Source organism: Carcharhinus amblyrhynchos, chromosome 30, assembly GCF_965287045.1.
Source record: "Carcharhinus amblyrhynchos chromosome 30, sCarAmb.v2.hapA, whole genome shotgun sequence".
Lineage (NCBI taxonomy): Eukaryota > Metazoa > Chordata > Chondrichthyes > Carcharhiniformes > Carcharhinidae > Carcharhinus > Carcharhinus amblyrhynchos.
Genome location: NC_137353.1, coordinates 5,144,413 through 5,168,880, shown reverse-complemented (window position 1 = coordinate 5,168,880; position 24,468 = coordinate 5,144,413). Strand labels below are relative to the sequence as shown.

At 41.5% G+C, this 24,468-nt stretch overlaps 1 protein-coding gene across 1 annotated transcript in view; it reads left to right on the top strand.

Moving 5' to 3' along the window:
* pex14 (peroxisomal biogenesis factor 14) overlaps positions 1–20,561 on the top strand; it is a 250,478-nt gene extending 229,917 nt beyond the window's left edge. Inside the window, exons 8-9 of the mRNA XM_080215025.1 lie at positions 10,586–10,677; positions 13,027–20,561. Coding sequence (XP_080071151.1) covers positions 10,586–10,677; positions 13,027–13,465 — 531 coding nt within the window. The 3' untranslated portion in view covers positions 13,466–20,561. The remainder of the gene's footprint in view (positions 1–10,585; positions 10,678–13,026) is intronic.
* The last annotated feature ends 3,907 nt before the right edge of the window (positions 20,562–24,468 follow it).

The following is a 24,468-nucleotide window of genomic DNA, read 5'->3' as shown; positions in this document are numbered from 1 at the left end:
CAGGATCACCTTACTGATGCCACAGTAAAACTATTGTTGATGGAGAACCGGAGACCATTCTAATAAAACACCTCTATACCAAGCAGAATTTACCCTGATCTTGAGCCATATGTGGGGGTTTATTGCTTTGAATAAGAAATTTCTGAAACATGTTGGAGAGACTATAACTATGTAAAACGACACAAAAAGAGACATCTCTCCCCTCCCCAGAGAACCTGCTGGAAATTGGCAGGTGTTACATTCCACCCTGGGCCAGGTGGGAAATTCAGCATATGTGAAACAAAGGCTGTAACAAAATGATGAAATGACACAACAGGCGGATCATATTACCGTCCTCAGAATTAATTTCAAATTGATTTTGGAAACATAAGGGCCTTACATCAAAGCCAATGTGGAAAACTGCAGAATTGTTTCCAGGTGCTCTACAAGTGATTAGCAACACATGTTTCTTATAAAAAACACTTATCTTTAAGGCTTAGGGGTTTATGACTATTCAGCTGTTAACATTACTTAAGTGGCAACAGTTGGCAGAGCGCCCAACCATATGAACCAGCATTACCTGTACGCACACATATCCGAGGCTAAAGTTGAGAATGTATTGATCAATACTCAAATATTATTGTCAAGAATTGCCCACTTGTGCCAGATATTGGCGTGTGCTAAAATGACAGTCATATGAATGAGAATTACCCCATCTCTTCCAAAAGCCCCTGTCCATTTAATTGTTTATAAGGGAACACTTGCTTGTCTGATGCAACGTGGAAAGGTGTTTGGTTGGGAGCTACAGTTTTAATACAGTCTCGTGTTTTGAGATGGAAGTAGGTGCACGCAATGTGAGCCCCGATGTGTGTCTGTAACCCCCCCACCCCAAACAATTGTTTAATATGGATAGGTTTATGTTGAAGTAAACTATGAAAAATCATTAAGGAGGGAAAAGAGCTGACGTTTCGAGTCCAGATGTCAAAGCTGAACTTTGTCAAAGGGTCATTTGGACTCGAAACGTCAGCTCTTTTTTCTCCTTACAGCTGCTGCCAGACCTGCTGAGATTTTCCAGCATTTTCTCTTTTGGTTTCAGATTCCAGCATTGGCAGTAATTTGCTTTTATTTTATGAAAAATCATTGTGCATCTAACATGGAGGGTGGAAAACTGCACAAAAGCTAACTTGGCGATACAGTGCATGCTAATAACAAAGGTTTCGTTTTCGTGGAACATACAAAGTGAATTGCATACGTACAAGAGATGCAGCTTGTTAGTGTTAACTTTGACTGGTGTCACTGTCTAGGTAATCCACTTGAAGGCAACATTTGTCTCATGTACCCAGAATATAGGTCCTAATATCTTGCAATGAATTATGTTTGTCATATATATATATAAAAACATTAAAGCAAAATACTGCCGATACTGGAATCTGAAACAGAAATTGCTGGAAAATCTCAGCAAGTCTGACAGCGTCTGTGGGGAGAGAACAGAGCCAACGTTTTGAGTCTGGATGACCCTTTATCAGAGCTAAGAGCAAAGAGAATCAGCAGAGATTTATACTGTGGGGTGAAGGTGGGATGGGAGGGGGTGGATTGGGACAAGGGAATATAAATGAGGATACGGAAGGCTGAGAAGGTGCTAAAAAGTGTCCGTTAATTGATCAGAATGCATGAATGGCAGAATAAAGATACAGATTGTTAAAGGATTGCCTGAGGAATGTGGCAGTTGCCCTGAAAGGGGGGTAGGGTTGGGGGAGGGGCGTATGGAAAAAGAGCAAGGAGGAAAGCTGGAATGGAGAACTGGAAAAGGGAAGTGGGAAAAAAGGATGATGAGATAAAATGAAATGAAATAAAATAAATGGAAATGGGGTGAAGGTGGAGGAGAGAGTTGATGCTCTGAAGTTGTTGAACTCGATGTTCAGTCCAGACTGAACATTGCCCAATCTGAAGATGAGATGCTGTTCCTCCAGCTGGGGTTTGCCAGAACATTGCAAAAGCCCAAGGATGGATATGTGGACAGGAGGACAGGAGGTGTGTTGCAGTGTCAAGCAACAGGAAGGTCTGGGTCCTGCTAGCAGATGGACCAAAGGTGTTCAGCAAAGTGCTTATCCAATCTATATTTGGTCTCTCCAATGTAGAATAGACCACATTGGGAGCAGCGAATGCAACAGACCAGATTGAAGGAGGTGCACATGAAGCATTGCTTCACCTAGGAAGGGTGTTTAGGATCTGGGATGGTGAGCAAGAAGGAGATATTGCACCTTCTATGATTACATGGGAAGTGCCATGGACATGGGATGAAATGCTGGGTGTGATGGAGGAGTGGACTAGGATGTCCTGGAGATAGTGATCCCTGCGGAATGCTGACAGTGGCAGTGAGGGAAGATATGTTGGGTTGTAGCATCATGCTGGAGTTGATGGAAAAGGCGGGGGATAATCCTTTGAATGCAGAGACTGGTGGGAGGAAAAGTGAGGATAAGGAGGACCCTATCCTGGTTCTGGGAGGGAGAATTGGTGGTGAGAGCAGTGGCCCAGGGGATGGGTTGGACGTGGTTGAGAGCCCTGTCAACCACAGTAGGTGGAAAACCACGATTGAGGAAGAACATAAGAACATAAGAAATAGGAGCAGGAGTAGGCCATCCAGCCCTTCGAGCCTGCCCCGCCATTCAATAAGATCATGGCTGATCTGTCGTGGCTCAGTTCCACTTTCCCGCCCTCTCCCCATAACCCTTAATCCCCTCTCCTATCAAAAACCCATCAACCCGCGTCTTAAAAATATTTAGCGAGGCAGCCTCCACCACTTCAACGGGCAGAGAATTCCAGAGATTCACCACCCTTTGAGTGAAGAAGTTCCTCCTCAACTCCGTTCTAAACCGCCCCCCTTTTATCTTGAGGCTGTGCCCCCTAGTCCTATTGTCTTTTTTGAGCGGGAAGAGTCTTTCCACCTCTATCCTATCCATCCCATTCATCATCTTATACGTCTCAATGAGATCTCCTCTCATTCTTCTAAACTCTAACGAGTACAAGCCCAGTTTATTCAGCCTCTCCTCATAGCTCAACCCCATCAACTCCGGTATCAGCCTAGTAAACCTCCTCTACACTCCCTCCAAGGCCAAAATATCTTTGCGCAGGTGCGGCGCCCAAAAATGCACACAGTACTCCAGTTGCGGCCTCACCAATGCCCTATACAGCTGCAGCAAGACCTCCCTACTTTTATATTCAATCCCCCTCGCTATGAAGGCCAGCATCCCATTCGCCTTCCTGACCACCTGCTGCACCTGCAAGCTGGGTTTTTGCGACTCATGCACAAGGACCCCGAGGTCCCTCTGTACCATCGCCTGCTGCAGTTTTTCGCCTCGTAAGTAATAGTCCTTCCTACCATTTTTCCTACCAAAGTGGACCACCTCACACTTGCCAACATTAAATTCCATTTGCCATTTCCTGGCCCATTCGCCCAGCCTATCTAGATCCTTCTGCAGACTCTCCACACCCTCCGCACAATTTGCCGTTCCCCCAATCTTGGTGTCATCAGCAAATTTCGACACTCTACGCTCAGAAGGACATATTGGCAGCTTTGGAAAATGGCATCATCAGAACAAATGCAGTGAGGCGAAGGAACTGAGAGAATTGAATGGAGGCCTGACAGGATGTGGGGTGTGAAGACCAGTAGTCGAGGTAGTTGTGAGAGTTGGTGAGCTTGTAATGGATATTAATAGACAGTTTATCACGAGAAATGGAGACAGAGAGGCCAAGGAAGGGAAGAGAAGTGTCAGAGATGGACCCTTTGAAGGTGATAGACGGGTGGAAATTGGAAGCAAAGTTGATAAATCCAGGCCCAGACGAGAGTATGAAGCACCAAAATAGTTGTTGATATACTGAGAAAGGAGTTGTGGGAGGGGGTTGGAGTAGGACTGGAACAGGGAATACTCCGCACAACCATAAAGAGACAGGCATTACTGGGACCCATGTGGGTGCCCATAGCTACACGTTTTATTTGGAGGAGGTGAGACGAGTTAAAGGAGAAAACCCTGTGTTTTTCTCTCAGTACTAGATTAAAGTCCAACAAGTTTCTTTGGTAGCACTAGTTTTCAGAGTGTTGCTCCTTCAGGTGAGTGGCTCACCTCACTCACCTGAAGGAGGATCAATGCTCCAAAAGCTCATGCTACCAAATAAACCTGTTGGACTTTAACCTGGTGTTGTGAGACTACTTACTGTCCCCAGAGAATGCCTGACCTGATGAATGTTTCCACCATTTACTGTCCTTTTTTCTGATTTTTTAGAACATGCAGTATTTTGCTTTATGCTGCTACCTTATGCCACTACATTCCCTTTAAAGGTTAGGTTTAATTGATTTGAATTAGTTTTAGTTCACTGTGAACCAATTCTGTTTTTAAATGGATTTACTTCAAGTTCCCGATCTCCCCTCAGTTTTTCATAAGCTAAAATAATATACAGAAGTAGTACTGTGGTTGATTTTAGTATCTTAACGTGTTGGGTTTTTTGGTAAAATTTTGTAAACATTGGGAAAATTCTTGTAAAAGAACAAGAACAAACAAAAGTTGCAAGTCTCATTTCTTGTAAGTGATTTCAAGACAAAACAAAACTGTAAAAATACACCCTGCTCTTTGTCTCTCTCCTTTCCCCTGCTTTAAAAAGTAAAAAGTTAAGTTTATTTATTAATCACAAGTAGGCTTACATTAACACTGCAATGAAGTTACTGTGAAAATCCTCTAGTCGCCACACTCCGGTGCCTGTTGGGATACACTGAGGAAGAATTTAGCACGGCCAATGTACCCTAACCAGCACGTCTTTCAGACTATGGGAGGAAACCAGAGCACCTGGAGGAAACCCATGCAGACACGGGGAGACAGTGATCCAAGCCGGGAATCGAACCCAGATCGCTGGCCCTGTGAGGCAGCAGCGCCACCCTGGCTCAGTTAGTCACACTCATCTTTGTGTCATAAGCTTCTTTGCTCAAGTCCCACAGCAGGACCTGAGCACCTGAACACTCTGTTGCAGCGCTGAGGGACTGCTGCATTGTTGGAGGTATGTCTTTTAATGAGATGTAAAACCCAAGGTCCTGTCTGCCTGATCAAGTGGAGGTAAAATATCTAATGGCACTATTTTGAGGAGTTATCCCTGATGTCCATTGCCAGTGAGTTTATTTTTAATTATTTTGTGGGACATCAGTGTCGCTGATTGGCCAGCATTTATTGCCCATCTCTAGTTCAGAGGACAGTTGAGGGTCATTACAACTTCTGTCCAGTGTGTTGGGTTATGGGGATAGGTGGGGGAGAATGCCTGGGTAAGATAACTCGATAAGACAGTCAGTGCAGACTTGATGGGCTGAATGGACTCCTTCTGCACTGCATTGATTCTATAATTCTTCTAATGATTGCCCCTTGTAGATCAGGAGCAGCAAAACAACTCAGATTATCGTTATTCATGGCCATCAAAATAATCTGGACTCTGGAATAATTGAGTTAATTTTGGTTGTTCAACAATAACCCATAAAATATCTAAACTTAGCATAAAATTTCCTTTATTTTTAGATTTAGTTTGGTAATGTCACATAATATCCTTGTTAGATTTGTCAAAAAGCACGTTCATTGGCATACTGCATGATATTTTTCCCCAATAGTTTTAAAGTTTATTTATTAGTCACAAATAAGGCTTACATTAACACTACAATGAAATTACTGTGAAATTCCCCTAATCACCACAGTCTGGCACCTGTTCGGGTCAATGCATCTAACTGGCACGTCTTTCAGAGTGTGGGAGGAAACCGGAGCACCCAGAGGAAACCCATGCAGATATTGGAAGAACATGCAAACTCCGCACAGACAGTGACCCAAGCCGGGAACTGAACTGGGGTCCTTGGCGCTATGAAGCAGCAGTGCTAACCACTGTGTTACTGTGCCACCCATTCTGACCATTAATCGGTGCATGTTTTAGAGTGCTGTCCTTTGATTTCTGACAGAAGGTGCATGTGTATTTGCTATAGAAGAGATGGGATCAGAACTGACTGTGATGCAGTTGCAGCCAAATATCTTGCTTGCATTCACCCAGGCTTGGACATGAGCAATACTACATTGTTGAAATACTGGAAGGTGATGAGTATCAGTGAAACTGTGGCCCAGGCTAGGAATTATATTTGCAGGAAATATTACAGTTTGGGATTTTTCCAACACTTTGTTGATGGCTGGATGCCATTTCTCATAGCACCCTGAACTGAATTCCTAATGAACCAAAACCTCGATGTTCCACTTTCATGCATGGTTTAGCATACCCAGGTTTAGCATCTCATGCTGAAGAATACACAATATTCCCATCACATCTTTCTAGCACCTTCAAAGGCAGAAAATAGCAAGTTACTAAACTGTGTATAGGCTAAAAATGTTTGGTCAGATTTACCTACAGGTGATATATATGAAAGAAAAGATACATAGGAAGATGCTAGAAGGAAAATAACCAAACTTATGAATTGTTCTTGAAAGAATAACTGCAGAAAAGTAAGCCTCTTAGCAGTTCTTCTCAGTAAGTTCCTAATAATAGTTTCTGGTGATAAGATGCATGGCATTAATTCTTTGTAAATTGCTCTGCGCTATTGATAAATACAAGAAAATGTATCACGACAAATTCTTAATCCCTTCACTTAACTTTATGGCAAAAAAGGGTTCGGGATAACCACTCAGTTTATGGCTAGGAGTTAATGATGACTAATTTAATCATAGAACCGTAAATCACTACAGGGCAGAATGAAGCCATTTGGCCCATTGAGTCTCCAAAAGAGCATCTTTACCCAGGCCCATCCCTCTTCCCCCTAACCCTGTGCATTTGCCATGGCTAATCAACTCAATTTACACATCTTTGAACACTAAGGGGCAGTTTAATGCAGCCAATCCCCTAACCTTCACATCTTTGGAAACCGGGGCCCCGGAAGAAACCCACTCAGATGTAGAATGTACAAACTCCGTACAGACACCCAAGGCTGGAATCAAATCAAAAACCTGGGTAGCTTCCTGGGGAAGAGAATTCCAAATGCTAACAACCCTTGAGAGAAAAGAATTCTCCTCACGTTCTCCTCAGCTATCTTTGGTCTTATATCTTATATTCTTAAACTGTATCCTCTGGTTCTTGTTACTCCCACAAGTGGAAACATCCTCCACTATCTACTCTAACAAATCCCCTCAGAATCTTCAATGAGATCATCTTTCGTTCTTCTAAACTCCAGTGGGAAAGGGCCCAACCTTCCTTCATAAGCTAAGTCCCTCATCCCAGGTATGAATCAAGTGAACCTTCTCCGAACTGCCTCTAATGCAATTATATATATTTTTCAAATAAAGAGACCAAAACTGTATACAGTATTCCAGATGTGGTCTCACTAAGGTCCTGTACAGTAAAGCTTTCCTGCTTTCATATCCCATTCCCTTGCAATATTTGCCTTCCTAATCGCTTACTGTACCTGCGTACAAACGTTCTGTGACTCGTACGAGGACACCCAGATCCCTCTGTACCACTGGGCTTTAGAATCTCTTTCTTAAATAGAATACTGCCTTTCCATTCTTCCTGCCAAAATGGAAAAGTTCATATGTTCCCACATTATACTTCTGCCAAATTTTTGCCCACTCAAAAAGATCTAAATAAGGTAGGACATCTTTGTCCCCCTTAACAAGCCTCTTTTGGCCTATGGGCATGATGGCTTGTCTTCTATTCCTAGTGAGGAATGTCTTGTATGTGAAAGTTAAATAACATTAGTCTTTTCCTTTTCCAGCATTCAGTCCTGACACCGATTCCATTTTAAGGACACACTCTCAGCATTTTCTATGGTGTTTCTTCCATGCAGGTGTGATGGTGAAGTGTGTAGAAACTTTCATTTGAAGAAGAATTTAGTCTCAATTGCCAAGCAATTAAATATTAACTATTTTAAGTGGGCAAAAGTGTGAATTGATGACTGCTTCTCACACCTGGCAACAATTGGAAAACACAATCCCATCTGTGCGATTAAAATGAAATCAATGTTTAAAATACCTTTTGTTCTTTAAATAAAACCAATGATTTGACGAACTTGAGATGAAAGGTTTATTGAGGCTTTGAACCAAACATGCTGTCTGCAGCACTCATCACATGTTTCAAAGAAGCACTTAACCCCATTTTGAAGGTTACACAATTTTAAACATAAATAAACATAATAATTGTGCGGGGAAAAGAATAAAACACTGATCCTAACAGGACAGTTTTCCGCTTATTTGTTCTTTAACGTATCAAACATGTTCAACATCAAATAGAGGACATCACTAGGTTAGTATCCTCTTAGAGGTGCATTAATGCTAAGGTTGAAATCATTGTGAAATTGGTTCATGTCTGCATCTACACTAAAATAGTCTTGTGTAACTTGGGTGTTAATGATTAAACTAATTCTGGGAGAGTTCTTTATCTATTGACTGAAAGTCAGGTTGAATCCTGATTATGGGTACATCGACTGTAACTGTGATACAAATTCAAGCAAAACTGCTTATTATTGATGTTACTGTTGTAGTATAAACATACCTTTAGTTCTCTCTTTCTTGACGATACCTTCCCATTCTTCTGCTTTAACCATTGGTCAATCCTTAATCATCTTTCTTGTTGCTGGCAGTATTGTCTTGTTCTCGCCTTCCCGTAGAAAACATTCTTGGAGATCAAATATTCCCTTGTGTCGCAAACTTGTTTTCTGGTTCACCAGCTTAGGTTAGGTGCATTGGCCACGTTAAATTACTCCTCAGTGTCTAAAGATGTGTGGTTAGGTGAATTGGCCATGCTAAATTGCCTTTTGGTGTCTGAAGATGTGCAGGTTAGGTGAATTAGCCATGAGAGATGTGTGGGGTGAAAGGACGGGGGCAGTGGTGGCTGGGCCTGAGTAAGATGCCCTTCTGGAGAGTCAGTCCAAACCCTGTGGATCAAATGGTCTCCTTCGGCACTGGAAAGCTGCCAGAGCTTTCATTCTTTGCATCATCTCACATTTGAGTTGGTCCATGTGTTTTGATAAAGAAAAATATGCATTTATATATTTATACTGCAGCTCATCACAAGAGTAGTTTTTAGCCATTGAAGGATTTTCTTAAGTGTATTCACTGTTGTAGTGTAGGAAATGTGGCAACAATTTGTGCATAACAAGAATCCGAAAACAGCAATGAAATAATGACTGGTAGCCTGTTTGAGTTTAAGAGCCATGGGGTTATGCTGCAACTATACAGCATCTTGGTGAGACCACATTTGGAATATTGTGTTCAGTTCTGGTCACCTCACTATAAGAAAGATGTGGAAGCATTGGAGAGAGTGCAGAGGAGATTTGCCAGGATGCTGCCTGGTTTGGAGAGCAGGTCTTATGAGAAAAGGTTGGGGGAGCTGGGGTTTTCTCTTTAGAGCAGAGGAGGATGAGAGGTGACTTAATAGAGGTTTATAAGATGATGAGGGGGATAGGTAGAGTGGATGTGCAGAGACTATTTCCTCGGTTGGATGTAGCTCTTACTAGGGGGCATAACTATAAGGTTCATGGTGGGAGATATAGGAGGGATGTCCGAGGTTTGCTCTTTACCCAGAGAGTGGTTGGGGTGTGGAATACACTGCCTGCTGTGATACTGGAGTCAGACACTTTAGGAACTTTCAAGCGGTTATTGGATAGGCACATGGAGCACACCAGAATGATAAGGAGTGGGATAGCTTTATCTTGGGTTTGGACATAGCTCGGCACAACATTGAGGGCCGAAGGGCCTGTACTGTGCTGTACTGTTCTGTGTTCTATGTTCTATGTTTACCCTGCATTTAGGAGTGTTAGTGGAGGGTAAACATTTATCAGGACACCTATACTACTTTGAATAGAACCTTTGGGTTCTTTGCATCCAATGGAAAGAGCAGACAGAACCTTGGTTTAGTCCCTCATCCAATGGACAGCATTGACAGTGCCACAGGACAGGTTGTTGGTGATCTGGACACCTAGAAACTTGAAGCTCTCAACCATTTCCACTTCATCCCCATAGATGTAGATAAGGGCAATCCTCCACTATGCTTCCTGAAATCGATGACCATCTCTTTCATTTTGTTGACGTTGAGGGAGAGATTATTGTCATCGCACCAGTTCACCAGATTCTGTATCCCTCTTTCCTGTACTATGTCCTTCAGCTGGCTGTCTACCACAACATAAGACTTCGGCCAATTTTGTCCCCTGAAGCTGTTGCCTCACCAGTTTCAGTCCCTCACTCTCGCTCGCTCTCCCTCACTCTCTCCCGCTCTCTTTTGGGAGAAAAAGTGGATTTTATAATCTTGAAAATTGAAATCGAGGAGCTTGATGCTAACAATCGCCTGCTGTCTGAAAACAGGATAATTCTTTGGAATTGGAATTAGACTAGTTTTAGTAACAGAAGACCTTGCACAGACCAAGAGGGGGAAACAAGGGGCAGAAAAAATAATCAGCAACATGCTACACAGGAAACATGATATGTTATGCATAAGAAGACGTGGTACCTCAGCGGCGAGCTGTAATTTCTAGCACACTGTAGCCAATAGCAAGTTGTGTGTTTATTTTAGTTATTTTGTAACATAAACATGATTCCTCTGTTTTTCTCAGGCTTCTTCCTCTACAAATTGGCTTCTAGAGTCTCAGAGTATAAATGAATTGAAAGCTGAGATCACCTCATTGAAAGGACTTCTCCTAAGCAGGTAAAGTTGATCTGGACAAGAACCTAAATCAGAATGAAAGGATTGGTAAACTTGGTGGGCAGAGGGTGCTCTGATTCACCAAAAAGAAAGGCTTCTAAATGGGATTACCAGTGAATAAAGACTCTTGATTTGTACTTCTGAGGCCTAATGGGAAAAGGCTGTGGCCCGTCCAGTGGTGTGGAGATGCTGGCGTTGATCTGGGGTAAGCACGGTGAGAAGTCTTACAATAACAGGTTAAGGTCCAATAGATTTATTTGGTAATGCAAGCTTTCAGACTGCTGCTTCTTCATCAGGTTCACCTGAAGAAGGAGTGACGCTCCGAAAGCTTGCGTTACCAAATAAACCTATTGGACTTTAATCAGGTATTGTGAGACTTCTTACTGTTCATCCAGTGGGCACAGGTTCGGTTCCTGGGCTACACAAAGTTAGACGGCACAGCTAATACAGATATAGACTTCAGAACTCCAGGCTGGTGATCAGACAGTTTTTCCACTGCTGAGTATAATCCAATGGCAGAGGGTGGTGAGGATCCATCCCTGTCATTATTGTCTGGTAACGCACTGTGTTGGGACTTGAATATCAAGGGTGGCCACTTGACTGAGACATTGAAGTTCTGTTTGGAACAATATTCCAGTAAAAGCCAGCACGTTTAATAAAGAAAATTGGTATTAAAAAGTGCAGGGGTAACAGATACATCTTAAAGTGTTGTTTTTCATATAATCCCATGCTGACGTGCTCAGAACTCTCCTTTTTATCTTTACTCCCAGCTTCCCTCCATCCATTCCCTAACCAGCTTGGGTTATTTGTTTATTATTGTGAATGGTTCTCATAGAGAGTTGTTATTCTCTGGTAGGTGTTTAGTTATTTAGGCTATCGGTGTTCTCTTGACACCTTGGAGGGAAATGATCTCATCATTGACTATAGCGGGAAGGCATTACACAAAAGCATTGCTATTGTTCTCCTTGATTGCCGCCATGGGAGAGAGCTCTACAGAAATGTAACATAATCTTTCCATAAATCTCAGCCAGAAACGTTTCACACACAATGCTGGCTGGCTCGCAATCAAAACATAAACCCTAACAGGTTAATGCAGTGGGTTTTTGAAGTTCATGTGGGCATCACTGGCAAGGCCAACATCTGTTGCACTTGAGAAGTTGATGGTGAACCACCTTGAACTGTTGCAGTCTGTGTGGTGCAGGCAAACCCATAGTGCTATTGTGAAGGGGGATTCAGGATTTTGACATAGCGGCAATGAAAGAACAGTGATATATTTCCAAGTCATAGATGCCTGTGACTTGGAGGGAAACTTGCAGACTTCCATGCTACTCTCATCCCTCTAGGTGATAGAGATTCCAGGTTTAGGAGGTGCTGTCAAAGAAACCTTAGAGTATCATCACTGGTATGTTTTCCTTAGAATCTTCATCTGTATTTTGGATTAGTATTAGTGATTCCCTTGGATTTGATGACAGTGGTCTCTCCTGCATGTAGTCCTTTTATTTCTCATGCTTAGGAATTCATCTGTGCCCATCAATTTCTTACAATGCTATGGTATGATGCAAAAGGCTGGAAATGTAAGTTACTGTTGAAATATGTATAAGCAGCAAGAAAAAAATTGGGACTTACAGGTGAGACCACAGGAAAAGAAAGAGATAATCAAGAAAAGTTTTAAAAATTCTGAAGTCTACAGCATTAATTTTCTTCTGAGGGAATGGGACTCCACGCTTGTAAAAAAAAAGAATTTTTTTCAGCAGTAGAGGGTCAGTATTTATCCCTCATTAAACCAATATAAATGTAGTTACTACTAAATGTGTCATCCTAACATTACAGCTCTTTGTATGGAACTAGTGGGCAAGTACAGCAAGTTCATGTATTTGAGAGATTTGAATGCCAGGTCTGGCAGTGAGGGCTGTAACAGTGCACCCTGTGAAAATGCCAGGGTATCTCTGACAGTACAGGGGTGTTTAACTGCACCTGGGAGAAGGCAGAAGTTGCCATTATTATTAAAGCAAAACCTGGACCATTGCCTTCTAATCTGCAATGGGCACTGAGGCAAAGTGACTGTCGTAGTATAATTGAATGTGGAGGTTCTCCATGAAGTCTGAAAGAAATATATTTCAGAATTTTGACATTCCTAAAGTCAGATAGCAGTGCAATCGCCATATAAATTTGGTGTAGACTCCCAGTGGGGGGAAGGGAGATATGTCACATTTAGGCAAAGAAAGTTTACGCTCTTACAATAATAACATACTGAACTCTGAAATAGAGTTTACAGATGTTGCAGTTGTTTCCAGTAGATTTTAATGAAATTTGCTGATTATTAACATTCCTAATTTTGTATTTTGGTTGTAGGCGACAGTTCCCATCTTCGCCGTCCGCTCCAAAGATACCCTCTTGGCAGATTCCGGTTAAACCATCGACAATAGCCACATCGGTAGCAGCCAATCACAACAACAGCAGCAGCGATATCTCACCAGTCAGCATCGAATCGGCCTCTTCCTCCCCAGTGACAGAGAACCACAGCCCCGAAGGAGGGAATATCAGCAGCCATATGATTAGCAGCAACAAAGTAGATGTTAAATGTCAGGTGAGGATGGAAGTCCAAGGGGAAGAAGAAAAGAAACAAGAGAATGAGGATGAGGATGAAGATGATGATGTTAGTCATGTGGATGAGGAGGATTGTCTGAACGTGCAGACAGAGGATAGACGAGGTGGTGATGGACAGATAAATGAGCATGTGGATAAACTACGCCGCCCAGAAGGTGCCAGTAATGAAAATGACATTGACTAATTAGCAAATGTGATTCTGTGATTTGACCTCCATGAACAGAACGTCCCTAATTCCATTAATTTACTGTAAATACAGGCTTATTGCATCCTGAGCAGTGGATTTATGCTATCCAACGAATATGTAAACACCTGATCAATAAGTGTGGCCAGTTATACCCAGTTACACTTTTACACAGCCTGGTTATTGCAAGACCAGGCCAGAAGAGTTCGGAGTTCAGCGGAGTGAATTGCCTCAGTGGTGAAGAGGTCAAAATGCTCACCTTTTAATCTACCTGGTTGTAGGTTCAAACCCCCCGCAAAATTACACACCTTGCTTGTGATGTGTCTTGTTAGCACTCAGTCAACTCTTGATGCGATCTAGTCCCAACCAAGGAGATATGATTGGGCACTCAGCCCCACCTTTTGTGTGAAGCAGTAGTGCCCATAACAAGGCTGCGTTTGTTGGCAGCAGTCCACACTGGCTGCTAAGACCCGGTACAGTTGAAAGTTTGCTACGTACATGATTAGAAATGATAAATTTTGTGTTTGAGTTATTGTGGAATGGGAGTGAATGGAAATAGTGCATTCAAATTTTATGTTTGCATTAGAATAACTTTGTGTTAGGGTGTGACTTTAATTAGAGTGCACACACCCATCAACCAGGATAGATCTAAGGAATGGGAGAATAGGCTTTAAACCCAACTTCTGGTTCAAGTTCAAGAAAATCTCTTTGTCACTGTTGTACCATTATTTGTAGAATGTCTGGATTGTGAAATGAAAGAGAAGTATCAGTGCCAAATTGAATGTCATAGTACCACACTATCAAACCATCGCAGGGACTCACAAACTTGGAAGAAACTTCAGTTAACTCTGATGGAAATTCTATGAGACGAAAACCAACTTTGGTTTGATTTCGGGGCAGCAATATAATTCTTGAACTGTACCCATCTGATTTCAAATTATGAGCCAAGAGTCAGTCTTTAATATGGTATATCCATCAGGCATTGCTCCCTTTTCTTCCAAATCAGTTCAAAGTTAGTAGTAGAGTGTTTCAGTTGTCCGGTATGTACAACGCTGGTATCTCACTCCTTTTTAATTATAGTGGGGTAGGGCTGGAGGAGCAAGAACACTGCCTTTTGCATTTTAAGTACCTTTGCTTTAATTTGTTTTGACTACACAAGTTTTAATCGGGGCACGGTGGTACAGTGGTTAGCGCTGCTGCCTCACAGTGCCAAGGACCCGGGTTCAATACTGGCCTCGGGTGACTGCCTGTGTGGCGTTTGCCCATTCTCCCCGTGTCTGTGTGGGTTTCCTCACAAAGCCCAAAGATGTGCAGGTTAGGTGGATTGGCCATGCTAAATTGCTTCTCAGTGTCGGGGATTAGCGGGGTAATATGTGGGGCTGCAGGGAAAGGGCCTGGATGGAATTGAGGTCAGTGCAGGTTCGATGGGACAAATCACCTCCTTCTGCGCTATAGGGATTATATGAAAATGGTGGAAGATGGTGGCTGGTTTGGAGAGCAAGGTTATTCCTTCTTCAGAACTGTGCTTGTGGTGGTTAAATTGAACTTTGCAGGAAAGCACACAAAGTGGTTTGATACATGTGTTCATTAATTATGAAATACAGTTTATGATGTAGGCAATCCAAATAGTACTGTCTCTTTAAAGTTATTTAATATATGTCAAGTACTGGGATGAAACTACATCAAAAGGGCTGAGAGACGCTTGGGACTGGGAGTGACGGAGTTATAATCTAACATAAAATAAATTGAATGATGTTTTTGTAATTTATAAATGTTAATGTTGCAACGTGCTTTTTATAATCCCATCCCCCCCACCTCCCCCCCGCAATCCCCACCTCCCCCCGCAATCCCCACCCACCTCACTGCCCATTCCCAGCCACATATCGGAATACCTTTCAAGCCAGAAGGTGTTTATTTTCAAACATTGTGAAGCAGCGTACTTTTCCTGGAGGTCTCTGATTGCTGAGTAATTATTTCGGTGGTAATTATTTTAATCAAGCATTTACATTATACAGTTTTGCACTTGTATTGAAGTTACTTTGCAAGTAAATTTGATGATGAAAACATCCCCTGACCTTTCCAGTAGAAGGGATTCCTTATTTGTTTACTTATCTAGCACAGGCTCAGAGATGGTATTTAACTTGCTGTCAGTAGACCATGACGAACATTAAAAATAAACTTTCAGATCAAGGTGCTGAATAAAACGTGGTTAATGACTGGTCCGGAAGTGTAGCCATCTGCTTAGCTCCATAGCTGTTTTGTTAAAGCACAAATAATGTGACACCATCAGGACAAATGCTTTAGATAGGCTGGTGATTTAGTACCATTCAAATTCACTCAGAAGCCAACCCCACCAACTTTCTGTGCAAAATTGCCGATAGCTGGCAGTAATTTGAACTGTACGTGACTTGTAAGAGTTTGGGACATATGTTGCACCGCATTAAATGATTTGCTTGGAGGCTCGAGAAACCCAAGAAAAGCTTATGGATTGAAATTCTAACTATTACCCCATTTAATTTTATTCGACTGCAATGCCAGATGTATCAAGGTCCAAAGAAAACTAGAATCTTGGAGAAAGGGGAGAAGCTGTTGCATAGAATTTATGGCATGGAAAAGGCCATTCAGCCCAACTTATCTGCTGACATTTTGTCCCACACAAGCCACCTCCCCATCCTTCTTCTCCGAACCCTTTCGGGCCCAACAGATCCAGACCTTTCTCTCAGATCTTAGTCCTGCCAGCTCCATGGTACCATTGCTCTTCTCTTGTCATTGAAAACCCATTGAGGTTTTTCCCATGTCTGTTATTTTTTTAAAAGTTTATTTATTAGTGTCACAAGTAGGCTTACGTTAACACTGCAATGAAGTTACTGTGAAAATCCCCCAGTCACCACATTCCAGTAACTGTTTGGGTACACTGAAGGAGAAATCTTTGTGTGCGGAAAATAAATCCGAGTTTTCTTCTTACTCTAAAACTCATTTTCAATTCCTGTTCAATGATACCACAATCCTGCATTGGAGTATGCAACTTCCTGACTAGACTTTGATCTTATGATTGTGGAAATTTCAGTTCAGTCACTCTGATGTCTCTTCCCAAAGGAACAAGTCAAGCCCAAATTCCTTAGAACTTCCTGACACCTTATTTTCTGTCTTTACTGGAACCGCACATTGATTTATGCGTTGAGCCCTGAGTTTGCTAGTCTTCTCACCTCTGATCGAATGGTCCTGAGTTCAAATACTAATCCAGAGACTTAAAAATATAGTTTACACTTTTCACTAAAGGAATACTTGGAGACTGCTGCACTGTTGCAGGTGCTATCTTTCAAATAGGGCTTTCAACCAAGGTCCCATGGCCCTATTCGAAGAGGAACAGAGAGTTCTCTTGATGTCCTGAGCAATGTTTATCCCTCAGCAAGTATCCGTAAGAAAAGATGATTTGGTCGTTATTACTGTTCTGATCTTGTGTGGAATTTAGCTGCCATGTTTCCTATCCTAGAACAGTGATTATGTTTAAGAAAACTTCATTGGCTGTAAAGCATGTTGAATCACCCTGGGATCTTGAAAGGTCCTGCAAGGTTTTCTTTCTTTATTGGATACTTCCCCTCAAACTGGGAATATAAAGATACACTGATATATGTGCCACAAATAGGATTGTGTGAGAGAGAGCTAACAGATATCTATTAAATCTGGTATTAGGCAGCAGCTTAGGAATTATTGAAAGTCGGTTAAAAGTTGAACTTTGCACTCGGGGTAAGCAGCACTTGCAGTATCTTCATTCCAAAAGAGGTGTTTGATGTCAAAGGTGTGAGTCAAGAGGACCTACTCTAATGAGGATACATATGCAGTGAGATAGGACTATGCCCCATCGACATCCCCCTACCGTTCATCTGACAGAGTTCATCTATAGATAGGCAATAGGCTGTTCACTCCAGGGCCCAAGAATTTGCCGCCTTGCTCCTGGGGAGCCTACTATAGTGGCAAGAAGCGGTAGCTATCAAGGCTCCATTAATCGTAAATGACTGGATGGTGTGACCTAACAGTCATTTCCAATATCCAGCACACAATTTTGACAAAAGATGGGTAATGTGGCAAAAGCTATTCCCTCATTAAAATTGAACTTGCCTGCACTTGACAAGACACAGATACATTTTGGATCAACATTACCATTCACGTGACATGTTGGGACGATAACAGAGAAAATCAAGACCTTACAGTCTTCACAAGATGTACCCTGATTAGAAACAATTAAATTGTTTGCTGCCTTTAAGCTATAAAACTGCGAATGTTAACACATCAGAAAATGGCTACCATTAATTTCTAGGCACAGCTGACAATGAAACTCATCCAGGGCAAAAAGTGCACTGAAACTGGGCTGAATAGAGGGAATTGTTTGGCCACTGTCTCGATGCAAAGGTTTGGGAACTCAAAGTTGTGTATTATACAAAGTAAATCATTTGGAGCTCAATGTGGAAATGCTCTCATTCTGGCGAAGCTTCGTTGTTGTTGCAGTTAATTTAAATATTCATTCCATTTAAACGTGTTGGCGTTAGGGCATTGTTTGGATATCGCTCATCTTTTCTTGGTTAATTTTGTTGTTTCTGAACCCAGTTTCTGGTGCCAGCTTACAACTGAACCTGTGTAGCAAAGTGAGGTGGTTAATAAATTTGAGCCCTAATCGTGGCTAAACTACCCCTTTGTGCAGCTTAGTTGGTGTTTGTTCACCTCGATTCATTACAGGACAAGTAATATTGTCAGCAAATGGATCCGTTGTCAAGTGTTACCACTGCTATAATTCCAATTGCCTGCCCATCTTAGGGACAGAAAGCAGATGAATTCATTGGATCAGAATAATCTGCTTTAAAGTGGTATCTAGTGATCTATTTCAGTATTCTGGTGGTTCCCTCAAAAATGTTATTGAGAAACTTTGGAGTGTGTTGGTTTTCACTGAATCAGTGTGGACACAATCTGTCAAGTGGTCTCTTTGTGTGGTCTTTGACCAGGTGGACAAAAAGTTGGGAGAATTAGGTAACTGAAGTGGTGGTAGCAAATAAGTGAAACTAAGTCTAGCTTTAGAAAGTCTGTACGATGTAGGTGGAAGAGCAAACTCAAGAGAAGGTAAGGCATTCCTGTGAAAAAAGGGAGTTGAATAAAAGAGGAAATGAGTATCAAAATGGATAAAATGAAGAGACAGGCAAGAGAAGAAGTATGTATGGTGACTTATTTGGAGCTTAGAAGAAACAACCTTCAGAGTTGCAGTATCCATTTGAATATAGATACAATGTCCATTAGAACGGTCAGCGCAGAGAGACGCACAGTGGAGGCAACTGGTCAGTAGAGGATCAACAATCAAGAATAGCTTTTTCTTGCACCGTGTTCAGGAGCCTGCGGGAAGAATAGAAGACCCCAAGATATAGAGGCAGCGTTCTAGTCTTGGGTGAATGGGTTGATAAAGAGTTGAGTTATTGAGAAATACAGCAAGAAAAACGACTTCATGGTGTTAGTTTTAACAACGGACCTGATCCCAGAATTCCATTTAAGATCAAAGGAGTGAGTGAATCAAAGTAGAAAGCTATGTGCATCCATTTAAGCAAAAATAGTTACTTGCTGAACTTTCCAGAAATTAATTAAACTATTGTCCGGTGCTCTGATGGACCCATGTCTGACAAAATTGGTGAATTGGAAAGAGAGAATCACTTTTAGCACGTGTAGAATAACTTTGAGTGAAAACTCTATAGCCGCGAACATCACTTTTGATAGAACAGCCACATAGCGTTAAGAATGTTTAGATGTGCATGGTGCCAGACCATATCGCAAGGTTTGGAGATATTCATGACATTGACAAGCGAATCTTCAAAGTATTCAAGAGCACAGTTCTAGAAGTGTGCAATATAACCAGGATGAATTATCAATGGGACAGGCCATGCCAAAGAAAATGAAAGTGACATTTGTGGACCAGGCAAGAACTTCTCTGTAGTGTTCATGATAGTCAATGGTTCTTGATACCATGCAAAAGCAGAAAATATATGACGGGTATTTTGGTGTAAAGATGATCGGTGAATCAACCGAATACCCTGTATTGTGCGAATGTGTGAATTTATTTTAAGGACCTTCTCAGTAAGTTGTTTTTATTCCAAAAAGTAGTTCAAACTCTCAAATAGTTTCATGTTTGGTAAGGTGATATCCAACCTTTGATTATGAAAGTACCACTGATATTTTCCAGTTGGAATGCTGGAACAATGCAATAAATGTAGCACAGGTTGTGTAACTAGGTTTCATCTTTCTTATTCTTCACGTTAACCTAACAAACACTTAGCTATTTGTTTGATCTACACTTCACAACCTACCAAAAATGGCACCAAAACCTAGGATGATTTTTATTACGTGCAACCCTGCACATGCGCTAATTTGATATGGGCACACTGTTGTCATTGGACAGAGCAATCTTAGAGTTTGATGTGACTTCTTTACATTTATGCTCTGCAGCATTGTTGGTAAAGATCTAGTGACTCCACCTTCGACTGAAATAAGCTGAAGTACAAATTCAGGTTGCCTGTTTTGCCTTAGAAACATTTCGCACTCAACCTAGTTGAGTTTGTGGCTGTTTTTTCCCTTGTTGTGAAAATATTCACACGCTGGCAAAACAGATTTTGCAACCTCTTCCACGAATTTACCCAGGATTTAAAAATCAAGGCCAATTCCCTGACATTTCTCCCTTTTGCATTTGCTACTGTTGTTAATCACTTAGACTATTGACATTTTAGAGAAACCTTCACATATTATTTACATCAGTTACCTGACATTATTTACCTTTTTACCTTTCTCTTGCCCACAATGTTAAGACTGCCACAGTAGAGTTTGACAGAGTTGCAGCTGTACTTGGCTGTGACAGTCTCGTTTGGCCATGCAGGCGTGACACCTGATGGGTATTGGGGAAGTGGAGAGTGTGGAATGGTTTGGATTATGTGGGAGCGTTTAACCCTAACATTGCCGCTGATGTTTGGGTATTGCTCTATGTAGCTGATTCTGCCTGAATGTATTGATCACATCATAATAAAGGTGAATATAATCAATAAAACGTTTTCAGTCTAAAACTGTTGTATTAATTTCTCCTTAGGTTGGTTCCTCACTAAATGTTGTTCCAGGACTGTATGTTATTGCAAAAGGAGGAAAACAATATATTTATTTTTATATTTATTTGCAGTACCTGCACTTTTTTGCAGTTATATGCCTTTTTATGCAAAAAGGTTGATGCAATCATCTATTCCTTAACTTCTCAATAATACCAACTTGCATTTAGCTAGCACCTTTGATGCAAGAAGCATTCCAAGAACTTTGCGGTAGGGAAACGGATGGAAGGTAAAGAGGGGGGGAAGTGGGGGAATAAAAGCGATGGTCCAAGGACTGGGTTTTGAAGAGGTTTGTAAAGTTGGGGAGGATGGCGAAAGGCAGGTTAGAAAATGTGGGAGAGTAGGATCCAGCACCATCAAGGGTGAAGGGTGCCAACTTAGAAGAAGTTGGAGGTAGAGGTAGGGTGTTCAACGGGGGCATGGGATCTGGAGGAGGGATTTAACTAATAGTCCTTTATGATAAATTTCTGTTATTCATAACTCTGGTTTCACCCAGAATACTTTTCCGCTTATTTATGGTAAGTTTACTTATCCGAATTCCATATCATCCAAAATACTTATAAAGGGAGACTATTCACACTTTGTCATTAGATTTTCCCCTCCTGTTTTTAAATCCCAATCAGTTGTTCCATCAAGAAAACGGATTAAGTAGAGCTCCATCACAATGATTTCATGATGTTCTCTCCTCCAGTAAGTGACAGTATTTTTTCCCCATCCACTGGTCACATCCACCTAGTCATGGAAATGTAAGTTTATTAAACTCCACATACAATAATCTGTTTTAGTTTCGTTGTGTTCCGTAAAATTGTTCTAAAAGCTAAAATGTGACAATGATCGAAGAGGAAGGTAAATCAGCCAGATGGACCTAATCTTTAATTAATGTTCTTCACTTTAAATCAATAGAAATACATTACCATTGAAAAATGGGATATTCCAGCTTTTAAAGCCCAACTTTATCCCCCCTTCCTTGTCTTTTCTCCCCTTTTGCTTCCCCTTTCCCCCATTTTCTAAAGTTTACCTCTCTCCTGTCTGTTCCCACCCCCCTCCCCCCACATCTTCATCTGCCACAGTTTACCCTCTGATTTCAGCTTCTCTGCCGTTTAGCTATTCACACCTTTTATTCTTTCAATGGGCTGCCATTAGCAGCCTTTCCCCCGGTTCCTGTGTCTATGACTCATCTTCATTCCCTTACCCTGCAGTATAAATATCTCCCACTTTCTATGCCTTTTAACTTTGACAAGGGGTCACCTAGACTCAACATCAGCTCTTTTCTCTCCATACAGATGCTGCCCAGACCTGCTGAGATTTTCCAGCATTTTCTCTTTTGGTTTTGTAATCCCAGCTTTTAGTTTATATTTAATACTAGACTTCTATTTCTGTCCACATTTATATCCATGTAGAAACTTTCAGCACAGTGGGTAGCACCGCTGCCTCACAGTGCCAGGGATCTGGGTTCCATTCTTGGCTTGGGCCGCTGTCTGTTCAGAGTGTGCACATTCTCCTCGTGTCTGTGTGGGTACCCTCCAGGTGCTCAGGTTTCCTCCCACAGTCTGAAAGATGTGCTGGTTAGGTGATTTGGCCATGCTAAATTCTCCCTCAGCATATGCCGAAATATGGCAACTAGGGGATTTTCACAGTAACTTCACTGCAGTGTTAATGTAAGCCCATTTGTGACACTAATAAATAAACTTAAACTTTAAATTTAAACTTTATCACAATGTCAAGGTTAGGTACATAAAGTAGTGGTCATTTGGTAATCGGCAGATATCAATCTCAGTTTATTTACATAAAGTCATTTGGTTAATTAGTTACTATTGAGCCAACCTATTTTGAGAGGAGTGTCTGAGTTGTCCCAGAATTAGCAAAAGCTAGAACTTAAACTAACCCGGGATGTCTCTGGATTTCTCGTCGTGATGTTGGGGAGCTGTCTCCTATTAATTCCAGTCTGTTGTTACAGTCAGATGATTTTTGTTTTGAGGAAGCTTTCTTTTCGAGTAACCTGCGTGCAGACTGATTAATTTATCACTTTGAGAGCACCTTGGCTGCCACAGTGCATCCTGCAGTTAATGATCAAGTCTACACCAGTGTGGTAGTTGCTGGAAGTGAATCCTAGTATATGGCCTTTAATGCATGCAAGTTTAATGCATGCTCCCTGTCACAAACACTTCCTGACCTGGGAGTTGCTAACTGAAGCTGTTGACGATTGAATTTGTTCCTGTTGTTGCTTTTGCCTAATGGTGCAAAGTTTTAAACTGGAAGAAATATTTACAGCCAAATCCCCTGAGGTTTGCTGCTTCATTACCTCTGAACAAGCCAACTCCACTTGAATTGTGATCTAAATGAATGCGGCTGTGTGATTTGGCCATTGGCTCAGTAATTGTAATTGCTGTGTGTGTAGTTTAAGAACAGATTTTGCAAGTACTAGCAGTTTAACCATTATGATTATGGTGTAATGATGCATGGGTTCAGACCCAGTCCAAGATCTGAGCTCATAGTCAGTGCAGTATTGGGGAAGTGCTGCATTGCCCAAGGTACTCTCTGTTGTTTAAGATGATCCTGAACTTGTGCTTCCTCAATAAAGTCTAGTTTTAACACTAACTTGCCTGTTGTATGAGCAGCATCATCAGCTAGGTTGTGAATGAAGTTGTACAACAATAGTCCTCACCTGAACTTTCAGCAGAGGCAAGGTCATTGATGAAGATGGCAGGGCTGAAGACACTTCCTGAGGATCTTTTACAACAATGCCCTGGGGCTGTGTTGAAAAGCCTCCAACAATAACAACCAAAGTACCTTTTTTTTGTGTGTGCCCCTTCAAATCTTTTTATGTGGCCATGCTCACGAGGTAACTTGACAGGACACGGAAGTTTTGGCTTGGTGTACTGCTAAGCAGTTTGGAGGGAGCATTGGCCACAACCACTTTCTTTTGCCTCATCTCAGTCCAGCACTGGACGCTATTCCCTTTGACTTCCATTTTCCTAGGTCTCCATGCTTGGTTGCATGCTGCTTTGAAGGCTTGGTAGTTTCTTACTCCAGATCTATTTGATTTATTAAATTTAAGTACTCCAGCTGCCATGTTGGAATTTGAACTCCTGCCTCTGGATCGTTGGTCTATACCTCTGGGTCAACAGAACAACTCTGATGCCTCATCCTTACAATGTGTGATACTTGTTAAAGGTCTCTTCAAGCTTTCTATTTGGAATCTATTTCAATTCACTCACTTTGTAAAATATGACCAGAGTTCAAGTTTATTTTTAAAAACATTCAAGACATTTTCAGCAATTGATCATTAAAGATAAAGTCCCTTTGCTGATTTGCTTTAATGCATTAGTCAGACCAGGGAAAATAAATGATTCATTCTTGTAAGTCAATGAGACAATGTTACTGCTTTCCTAATGATGAGGATGTGAAAGATATAACCTTTAGCCATTAAATCAATTTGGAAAAGGCTGACAAAATTTATCATCTGTCACTATCCCTTAACACTAAAAATGCTTATGTTAGTCAAAGTAGTGACATCTAGTGGTAGTGGGTAAATTTCGTGATACTTTCCTTGTGTTATAGAACTAATTCTCCTCAATAACGTGATTAATTTATCTGTTCCTCAGATCTGGTGTAAATTGAGTTTGTATAAATGTTTTCAATAGACAGTGGCAGTATCCGCTTTAAGAATAAAATGTCATTGCTCTCTATCCTTTATTCATTTGTGGGACATGGGGGTCACTGGCTGGCCAGCATTTATTGCCCATCCCTAGTTGTCCTTGAGAAGGTGGTGATGAACTGACTTCTTGAATCGCAGCAGTCCACCTGCTATGAGTTGACCCAAAGTGCCATTAGGGAGAGAATTCCAGGATTTTGATCCAGTGACTGCAAAGGAATGGT